The following is an 11,268-nucleotide window of genomic DNA, read 5'->3' as shown; positions in this document are numbered from 1 at the left end:
TTTTTTTCTCTGAAGCAGTGCGATTATAATCCCTTTTTTTTTTTTTTTTTTTTTTTTTGGCTAAATGTTTTACTGGATTAGATGACACAATTACAATATTCTTTAAAATGTAGTCAAGAAATCCAAGTTTGCCACCAAATGTAAATGTGGGGATCCTGTACCATAAAATAGCTGCTGCAAACCTAAAAGGGAGTCTGAATTTACCTCTTAAATAAAAGGTAAAGAAAGTTAAACTGATTATTTGGGAGGGCTAGGGATATTAATTTTTTAAAAAATATTAATTTGCATTTCTTCCTGTAGAATTTAGGCTTAAATTTGATACATGATTTGTAATAAATATTATTTTTGTAAAAAAACAATGTTAATACTGCTACGTACCTACATTTTCAAAGGACTGAGATAAAGTAGGAGCCACACGCTGCTAATTAAGTGCACTAATTTATCAAAGTGACCGTCCACCCTGGAATATGCAGGTCTGTGTTAACACAGTTTAAAGAGGGAAAGCAACCTAGCAATGACTTACCTAATGATCTCCATTGATAAGCAGTTTTATTTATTTTTGTATTTTTATCTTTCAAGCAATGCAAGGTCAAGGAGCAAAACTCAGAAATTGCAAAAGACCAAGGAGAAACATTTCTGACTCTATAAGTCTTAAGTATAAGGATCAATGCTAGAGAACAAGACAGGAAACAAAACTTAATATTCTAAAAAAAAAAAAGTATTGTAAATCAACGGTAAAGTTAGGTGGTATAAATAAAAAAAATATTATTAAGCTGTTATAGCTACAGTTGAAGTTTTAATGCTTTGATACTGAATTTTCAATTGATTTATTGCAGTCAAAACTTCTAGGACATTTCTAGTAAGAGATTTCTTTTAATTAGTTCATGCTTGAATTGAGCTGCTTTTAATACAAGAGCTGAAATTTAGTAAGCTAAAGGGTGTGATTCAATTTTCATATGTAATCAATGTAAAATAAAACCCCTAAAGTTTAAAAAATAATCCCTTAAGCAATGTTAGAATTATTTTTATTGATGTTGTGTGAGCCTGTAAAACCTTAACAATACCTGCCTGTTGTGTGTCAGAACTAATGTTTTTCCAAGCAGTTTATCTAATTAGGACGGTTCCTCTACAGTACCAGGATAAAAAGTAATCTTCATTATGTGCGTGGAAAAGATATGGGAATGGAATGAGAGCGGTGTCTTTGATCTAAGAACATAGTTTAATATTTTTAAAACACACATTTGAAGAGACTTTATATGATGTGGACATGAAACATCACACTCAGAAAAACTGAAATCTAAATCGTTCTAAGTCGTTTTTTCTTAAAATAACTGTGTGTTTTGTCTTGAATTAAGGAGGTAAGTTAGACACTTTTTCCGATGTAACAAGACAATTTACATTTAAAATAAGAAAAAAAAAATGGCATTGTACTTAAGTTCAAATTATCTAATGATCTTATTTTAAGAGTAGAAATACTATTTCCATTGGCAAATCATCTTATTTACCTTATTAATTCAAGGATCATTTCACTCAATTTAAGAATTTTCTTACTTATTTCTAGATGCACCATCAAACAATAAGCCTTTCTGTAGCCCTACTCAGTCAGACAGCTAACAAAAGGTTGTTCAGGAAAAAGGAAAAGCCGGACTCCTGGACTGTCATTGCCTTTCTACTGATAATTATACACTCAAATTAGAGATGTAACAAGAGCAGTTATGTGACTGGAAAATAGATGCATAAAGATTCTCAAAAAGAGATAAAAAAAAAAAAAGGAACAACTGAGTATTTAAAACATGATTTAAAACAATTTCAATGTATGCCTTTATTTTTATGACAAAAAGAAATTCAAAAAAATATAAAAAGTACAGGGATGTAAATATTATTAAGATAATAATTAAACAACATATTTCTTTTTGTACAGTAGCAGCCATTCAAAATGGCCTCTCCTTCAGTCAAACACCAGTGAAATGGCAGCCCACTTCCCTGCGACTACCAGCAAAATCCCCTCCAACTTCCAGCCACTGGAGTGACCCCCTCTCCTTCTCCTGGACGTGCATATTTTATTACTCTGACTCCACCCTTTCACTGAATTACAGGAGATACTTCTTCTCTGAGGATCTTAATGTCCACAAATCATGACAGAATATTTCAGTGCAAAGATTGATGTTTAAAAAATAACTGTTTTCTTTCTGCATGGAGTGTTCTCCCTGTGCATGCCTGGATTCTCTCCGGGTACTCTGGCTTCCTCCCATAGTCCAAAAACATGACTTTTAGGTTAATTGGCTTCTCTAAATTCTCCTTAGGTGTGAGTGTGTGTGTGAATGGTTGTTTGTCTCTGTGTTGCCCTGTGACAGGCCGGGCGACCTGCCCAGGGTGTAACACGCCTCTTGCCCATAGACAGCTGGAGCTAGAGCACCAGCACCCCTCGTGACCCCAGCAGGAATAAGGGTGACAGAAAAGGGATGGATGGATGTTTGTTATTGAGAAAAGTTTTTATATGTAAAACATATACATTTGAATTGAACTATTTTGAGACCCTGACTAAAAAAAAAAATGAGAAAAAGCACAATTACCCATCTTAAATTTAACACACAATGTGCAACAATTCACTATGCAGCAACATAATTTCTCTAAATATTTATTTAAAGCCAAATACATAATAAATCCTACCTGTATTAGGGAAAGGTTACGGAGATCCAGTCTGAAAATATAGTTCCTGCAATGAAATGAGAAAAAACACAGATGTATATGAGTGTGTGTATCTCCCAGCCAAGAAGCTCTGTTGCAGCTCAGTAAATTATTATCAATTCAATAGAAGTCTGAGATCTTTCACATTCATGCAATATCAGTATTATTTCCATGTGCATGACTGTAACGAGGCCAAACCAGACGAAAGCTCAGCTCATATCCTTTCATCATAACATGCATGCTCACATGCACACTTCTGCAGCATGACACATTTCTCTCAATTTCCTTCCTCCTGCCAAATCTAAAGCTAAACTTGCTCCAGAGGGACCTCGGTGGAGCAAGTTAAAGGTGTCATTATCCAAAAACCACGCAGGATGAGTGAGTCAGAAGGGGTATCACTTTCGCTATAATGGGCTCTTTAGGGAGAAAACCTGAGTGGATTTGCAGTTTCTTACCTGGCACCAACAATAAGCTCATCCCTAGTCAGGTCAAGGGTGAGCAGCGAGTAGTCTCTCACACCAGGCTGGGAGAAGGTAGAGATCCAGGGGGTAAGAGCTAACAAAGAAAGAAAGACAGAGTAGTTAGCAGGAGCTTCTTCTTCACCTTTAACAAACTGTGTTGAGATTTTTATGCAGACCAGCATCTATCAGTGCATGGGTTAAGAAGTGAGAGAGGTTTTAACATGATTCACTTAGAATGAAAATCTCAAATCTTTGATGCATATTTCTCTCCAGCTCATCCCCTTCAGTGTGCTATAGATCAAGCTTAAACAGCAGCAGGTTTTTAGATTAAATCTTTATAAACATGCTCAGTCAGCCTGGATGGAGAATCTCTAAAAGAATTGAAGGGGCAGAGTGTTAGAAATTGGAAATTTCTTATAGCAAAAATCAAATATGGCTTTAATAGATAGGCTTACATATTCTGTAAAAGTCTAATAACATCACATCCAAAACAAAATGTTCGTAGAATTAGTAGAATTAGAATTAGTAATTTCTAATTAAATAGAGAGCGGTGGTTCCAATGGCAGACGGCGTGTTGCATCAGAATAGTCAATAGACAAACTTGTCAGCCTTATGTGTTTTAGCTGGATCTGAAAATGTGTCGGCACGAAGGCGTTTGAAACAAGAAGTTTCAGGTTTTTATTCCTGACAGATGGTGAAATTCAACATAACAATCACTTTTATTTTAGAGTCATGTTAGTAACAGGGCAGTTTAGTCCGACCAGTCTGTCCCCCTGGCAGAGACCGCTAGTTTGTTTGTTAGTCTACTCTGGTCGAGCTCCGACTTCAGCTGCTGTTATTCTTCACAGAAGTCATACCGGCTAATTAACAAAAAGCTTATTCAAGTCCCCTCCAAAACAGAAAGAGTAGAACATCCTTCCTTGGCTTGGGGAGTAGTTCTCACAAGCTTGACGGGGAGGCACCACTCTGTTGTTTGTAATTCTCTTAGTACGCCACTAGATGGAAGTAAATCTTACAAACTGTCCCTTTAATTTTGATGTCTAAAATGGCTACAGGTTTGGACTTTGACTGGTCCAGTCTAAAGGCTGATTTATACTTCAAAACTAGGTCGTCTGCGTAGATGTCACGGTGAACGCAGAGACTTTCCTGCCCCCTTCCGCAGACACTCTGCTGCACCTCTCCCAAATTGTAGGTGGCCCCATACAATGCCGCAGACAGGAGGCCTCTGATTGATCAAATCTACATCCACTCTACACTATGTGTCTCCTGTTTGGTACCTTAGCGGCTTGTTTTGTTTAAATGACCACGATTGCGGAAACAACTCATGAAATTGGACCAGCTAGAAGAGTGAGGTACATGAGAACGCTGGGACCCTTTTTCCACCTGGATCCCCGCTCTTTTTCGCCTTCATGTCCCTCTGCTGTCGCACAAACTTGCCCCCACTTCCTCACCCTGCACCGTATCTAGACCCACAGCTAGTTGTCTATTTTCAGCTATTTTCCCCTTTTGCATGGTGGAGTGGAATAAACATAACGCAGACCACGCTTCAATATCGAGCATAAATCAAAAATGTCTGCGCCATACCTGCGACAAGCTCACTGCGACACACTGCTGCTAGAGTATAACCAGCCCGTAACACATCATTATGCATAAATCTGAACCAGTAGTGTTCAAAGTCAGTCCTCTATGGCAGATGTCCTGCATAATTGAAATTTTTCCCTTCAACACCCCTGATTTCTACTGAAGTCTGATTAACATGCTTTTGCTGAACTGCAATCATCTGATTCAGGTGTCTAAAAGTGGGAAAATGTTCCAACCCTGCAGTAGAACTCCGCTTCAGAACTAGTTTTTGACATGCTTGATCTTAAGCAATCAATAGAAGCTCTGGTTGTATATTTAGGTTTGTTTTGCTGAGAGATAACCTTCAAACACAAGCTCAAGAGTTGCTGAGTGTTTTTCTTTCTCATTCAGCTCCATCTATCTCCCATCAACTCTGATCTGCATAAAGTATGACTGTAGCTTGTTGCTGCAACCATTATGTATTTTTTTTATTAACACATCTTGTGTTTTGCTTTGTGACAAATAATAACATATATGCTCTCATATGAAAAGCATATTTCTCAGGTGTTTTCTGGGTCCCCAGCATGGCTTGTGACAAACTGCAAGTGACGTCTTACTTCTCAGGGGCTCCTTTGAACAACAGCTTCCTTCTTCTCATTTTTCCATAAAGGCCAGCGTTGTCTAGGGCACTACTAATAGCCGTCATCTCAGCTGATATTCTAACCCATGGTATGGATCTATACAACTCCCCCAGGGTAAGCATTCCATTGAAGCACATTGACATTTGTTGTCATGACAAAAAGGCAAAATGTACAAGGAGTCTGAATACTGTTGCATGGTACTATATACCTCTGCTATTAGCTGTTTTGGTAGGGTTTTCAATGTATTATTAAAAAAACAAAAAAAAGAAAACATAATGTAAAGGTCACTGTAAAAACATCACCTTTTCCACTCTGTCTGTGCCCCCATTTCATTCCCAAAATCTCTCTTGTGTACATAATGAAGATGATAACCACATCCTGACAGAACTGTCCTAATTAGATAAACTTATTGCGAAAATATCAGTTCTTAAACGCCACAGGCAGGTATTGTTAGGGTTTAACAGGCTTAAACATCATCAATAAAAATAATCCTAACAGCTTTGTTTAAGTGATTTTTTCAACTTTAGGCCTTTTATTTTACATTGATTACATATGAGCAAGAAGCAGGTATTATTAGGGTTTAAAAGACTCACTCATCATAATCCTAACACTTGCACCATAATGGCTGTTTTTTTTTTTTAAAAGGTGTGTCTCTGAGCTGATTATCAGTGTGTAGCAGGGTAAACGAGCAACAACCTCTGTAGAAGAAGCCTGCCCCAGTCTCACGGTGTCTCCTACAGGGGGACGGGGGGGTAAAGCTGTCCCGGCTCTCATCAGGCATGATGATCCTGATACAACCAGACATCCTCACAAACACAGCTCTGTGTGGGGCACAGAACTGTTTCCTCAGCGCTGTCGGAGTATCACATTTACAAATCTAAATTTCAAAGCAGCAAACCAGAGGAGCTGACTGTCGGGGGGGTTTTAATGTCACATTGACTATTGTAGTATGGAGAACTCCGTCCTCAGCCTTTGTGGGATTCCATTTACTGATCTCTAAACGGATTTGTCCAAAATAAAGGGGGGGAACAGATTTACCATATTTAAGCTGCACAGTACAAACAATTATACAGCAGTTGGCGAGTGCAGAGGTTGATTTTAACAGCCTTAACAGATGTAGGTTAAACAAATATGACATATTTTCTCCTTTTTTTGCCGTCTTGAAAAAGACTTGAATAAAAAAAAAGCAAAGATAACAGGAATGAATATGAAACAATTTTAAAATATAGAAGATTTAATAAAACTGCTACAAACCATTAAATAGTATACATGCATAACAGGGGAACTAACTCACTGGCGATTCCTCTACTGTATATCAAAAAAAGGTGACAAAATAATGCCTTAACCCTTAATAGGGCACTCAGTGAAATGCTTTGGAAATCAAAATTTCAAGCCAAGATTGTTATTGGAGGACAGGGTATGACATTATTACCTTTGTAACATTAAAGTAATATGGATATTTTGATGGCAAAAATTAAATGTGATGACAAGAAACGGCCACTTGCCCGAATATATTAAGAAAAGTTACAAAAGTGTTTCTATAAGAAATCACTAATAAAAAACATTCAGAGTGAAGGAAAATAATGTTTTGTTACAGCATAACCTTAGATTTTTAAAGCGGATAAAGGAGCTTACATTTCTTACTTTTTTGTTTTATTAAATTGTTAACTATTTTTCAGCATAATTTAATAATATAACATAATATATCATTCAAGGGCTCATCCAATTGGTCAAATACCAAAATAACATGTACAGTCATTAGCAGTATCTTAGCCGAATGGCTGGATATAAATCTCCATTTATAAAGTGATGATAAACGGTAACTTGTCCTATGAAGGGTTAATATTTAGATGGTGCCGGAAGAAATATTGCTTCATTTTTTTGATAACAATAACCATTTTCTCCCTCAAAAAACGTACATTTCCAAAGAAAGAAACCTAGCATTCAAAACCATTATAAATCATATTTCAAAACAAAAAAGTATAGCTGATAAATAAACCCGCTCCAACAACTGACATGGGCATTTACTATATATTGATTATCGTAGAGGAGGTCCAGGAAGTTTTAAAAATTTGAACATAACCAAAAGCAGGTTTCATCACAGGAACGTATGAAAGTCAGAGCTAAAAGTTAAGAGAGCTCTCCACCGTGCTGGGAGGTGCATCTCAGGATTGATGGGGCCCATGTGGCTCCATCATCTGGAAATATAACTAGAAGGCTGACTGATGAAGCAACAGATCGTTGCAGCAACAGTACAGGGTGGTGCTTCTCATTTAGATGATAAGACTGACACGCACAGAAGCAAAACAGCAAAACATATACATATTTCATGTTAGCGTGTTTATTCGAGCAGACGAGTAATGGGAAAGTATGTGCCAGATGTGGAATATGAACTCTGTTATTTTTCTCTGAACAGCTGTCATGTGGAAGAAGTTTTAAGGAGAGCCGAATATGTCGAGATTTCTAATATTTTTATTTTTCTTAAGAATTCTGAAAGCAAACATGATGTTCCTGTCAGACATTTACGAGCAGCCACAATGGACACGACAGCCAGCTTGGAAACATTATGTTTTAACATTAAAATGATTCCAAGATGAATGCTGGAGGGGATGGAGCAGGCTGATGGTACGATTTTATGGTCATTTATTCAACCAGGATGGCAGAAGTTTTTTTTTTACAGCTACAGAGTGGGAGCTCTTCACTATAACTTGCTAAGTTGACTGATATTAATGTTAATGTGGGTTCTTCACTAATTAAACTTTGGTTCTAGGGCTATAGTGATTAATTGTAATTAATCGCGATTCATTGATAATTCAAATGATGGTCAACTAGTTTGGTAATCGAAATTGAATCTTTACCTTGATTAACTTTACACAGTCTCTTTACTGAAAAATAACCAACTTATTATAATAATCAATAATTCAGACAAAATTCTACAGCTATAAAATGTATACATATATAAACATTGGATGCATACATTTTTTCCAATAAAGTTGGAACTGTTCATAAAACTAAATGTCTCTGATTACTGTAAATCTGTTTTCTTAATTTTTTGCAATTTGCATTTTTTTTTTTTTTTTTACCTCTGCCCAGAGGGTTGTGTTTTAATCAGCAGTGGTTGGTCTTTTTTCAAAATAACAAAACAAATTATGGGCGGATTTTGACATTTTCAGAGAAGGTGTGTTCCGTCACACAACAAATTTTACAATTTAGTTGAGGATCCGGATCTGGATGCAACATTCGTTTTAAAGTTTCTCTGGATTCAGGTTTAAACTCGAAGTCACAATTTTTCTGGGGAAATTAGCTACTTGCTGGAAGTCTACCCTCTCTGAGTGCATTCCTAGTTTTTCTCTATCCTGATTGCTTGTTTATTTAGAACTAATTGAAGTATATATTTTTAAATTAATTAATGAATTGAGAAGAGAATTAATAGATTGATCAATACCTAAAATAATCAATATATATAGCCCTTTTGGATTCTTCTTTTTACTGTATATGTCAGAGATAGAAAAAGATCTAATGTATCAAGATATTTCCCCAAATCTAAGACTTTCATTGCAATGAGTTTGTATGAACTTCTGCCCACAACAGGAGCATTAATGTTGTCAATTGGAGAAAAGGATTGCTTCTTCAACAACATATTGATAAAAAAAAATAATAATTGTCTGAAATTAAGAATGTTTTTTAGACCTAAGTGGAGGTTCAGTTGTAGCCCCCATGGTCCCTTATACTAAAGCTGTTGGGAAATGTGCAGATAGACCAAATAAAGAGCAGTAAAACACAGCTGTGGAATAATCTCACAGCAATAGCAATCTCTCAGCAGGAAAAAAAAAATGCATGAAAATCCCCCTCTTGTCTTCAACAAAAAACAGCTTACAAGCAGTAATACTCAGTAAGACTGTGCTGCTGAGTACTGACCACACAGGGAACAGAACCTTTTTCACTTGGGGGTCTTTTTTTATTATTTGCAAGCTACAAAAAGGGATGGAATCACAAAAGAAGACTCACCCTACCGTATGTACGGCTAATAACAACATAATAGATGGCTCATTACTGTAACAACAGCTCTAATCTGATTGAGAGAATAATACAAGACATATGAGCATCATAAGTCTATTGTAGAGTGAAGCCGACATGCCAAAGAATCCAGCGATGGTAGAGGGATTTAAAGTAATGGAGGCCTTAAAGCTGATAACAGACTGGAAAACACTTTTACAGACAAAGAATTAATGACTTCAAAATGTCTTCTATTCCTCTAGTTATAAATATTTACATGAATTCTTTACATGCTCACTGAACTCTCATCTTTATGGATGTTTTTTTTTTTTTTGCATTTTTGCCAAGTGATCTCAGATATGTGGGTTGAATGTAGAGGTCAGTATTAGCAGGTGAGTTGGTCCACCTGTCTGATTAATTGCAGAGAAAAAAAGCAGAAGTTGTAGGATGCAACAGTTGGCCTGCTTTCAGCATATTTAGCCTTACAGTCTTAAGTAAACACACCCCAATGTCATTTAAAGAATGCTGATTAGCATTTTTTTTCATTGTGTGCATTGAATTTCCAAAATGAATTGACTCTAAATATAACAAAAATATATATTCTTGATATTTTTTTATTCGGGAAATTATGTTTTCTTGTTCTTTTTCTTTCTTTCTTTTTTTTTTTACAGAATTTTCTAAAATTTTCCTTCGCTTTAAAACCTTAAATTTGAAATGGCACAGCCAAAAACAAGACACATGTTTAGTAGATATTTATGAAACATAAGTTAACTTTTTCTTTGAAAAAGGTCACATAATGCTTCAGTTGTATTGGCAGGACTGAATATAAAAATGGCTCTTGGGATTGTAAATGTTGCTCAACAAAGGGACAGTTTTTACTTTCCTTTTGTCATCTTTAATGATCTCCTGGTATTGCAAAATGTCAATGGATGGATGGATGGATGGATGGATGGATGGATGGATGGATGGATGGATGGATGGATGGATGGATGGATGGATGGGTTTGAAAAACCAAAATTTAATGCTGAACACAACAACACAGGACTTGGCAAATGCCTCACCTTAATAGCAACAATAAAATTCTGTAATATCTGCTTTTATTTAATCAGATCCTTTACTTAATTATGGCTTTGCCAGCTGTTGAGACATATGCAGAGTCACAAAAGTCCAGTGTGGTGTAAAGGCTCCACTGTGAATGCAGCAGGATGGCAGAAGCAGATGTCATTGAGTCCTTGGTGGAGTTTTTCTTGGATGATTCTAACCTTAATGAATGCGGGAACCCTTAATAACCCCTTAGTTCCATAATTGGACCTCTGTGATATTTATACACAGACCCAAGTAATTGTATTAAATAATCAGTTAATTCAAACTTTAAGTCCAATCTTTATAAAAATGACTTTAAGTTATGGCATTCAGCGAGCTACGTGTAACACAATAGCTCAAATACTTATGAAAGCCATACTTCCGCCATACCTGGCAGCCCTAGAAGTGCCAACTTCTTGTAAATCAAACTCCCCACATAAATATATCCTAATCTGGGGAGACTCAGGTCAAAAAAGATGCAATTAGAAAGATTTTACTGAGATAAATGAAAAAAAGTTGATGTTAACTGACATGAGCTCTGATAAGGAGCTTTGGAGAGGGATTAGTCTTCCTTTTGAGGACCGGACACCGGTGGTGGAATTGGCCAGAGGATGAATGAGACTGAGAATAACTTGAGAGTGAGGAAGGAGATGCGTAAAGGTTCCGCTGGTCTGCAGGAGAAAAGCTGGATGAGGAGCTAAAGAAGGAGATCTTAGGTGAATCCCAAAGTCAATTGGCAGGGGCTTTGGGTGATGGGACATCGGCAGGTGAGACAGGCTAGACAGATTAGAGGATTTTACTTCAGTTTCATTTAGTTTGATATAACTACCAAGGTAGAC

The 11,268-nt window shown here is 36.6% G+C and overlaps 1 protein-coding gene across 4 annotated transcripts in view; it reads right to left on the bottom strand.

The window, feature by feature from the left end:
• Positions 1 to 11,268, bottom strand: part of sema5b (sema domain, seven thrombospondin repeats (type 1 and type 1-like), transmembrane domain (TM) and short cytoplasmic domain, (semaphorin) 5B) — a 295,363-nt gene that overhangs the window by 132,096 nt on the left and 151,999 nt on the right. For all 4 annotated transcript variants that reach the window (XM_015381707.1, XM_015381709.1, XM_015381711.1 and 1 more), the window contains 2 exons: positions 3,144 to 3,243; positions 2,671 to 2,716 (listed from right to left, as the gene is read on the bottom strand). In XM_015381707.1, coding sequence (XP_015237193.1) covers positions 2,671 to 2,716; positions 3,144 to 3,243 — 146 coding nt within the window. The remainder of the gene's footprint in view (positions 1 to 2,670; positions 2,717 to 3,143; positions 3,244 to 11,268) is intronic.

This window comes from Cyprinodon variegatus, unplaced genomic scaffold (genome assembly GCF_000732505.1).
Source record: "Cyprinodon variegatus isolate N-32 unplaced genomic scaffold, C_variegatus-1.0 Scaffold239, whole genome shotgun sequence".
NCBI lineage: Eukaryota > Metazoa > Chordata > Actinopteri > Cyprinodontiformes > Cyprinodontidae > Cyprinodon > Cyprinodon variegatus.
This window is presented reverse-complemented; position numbering and strand designations above follow the sequence as displayed.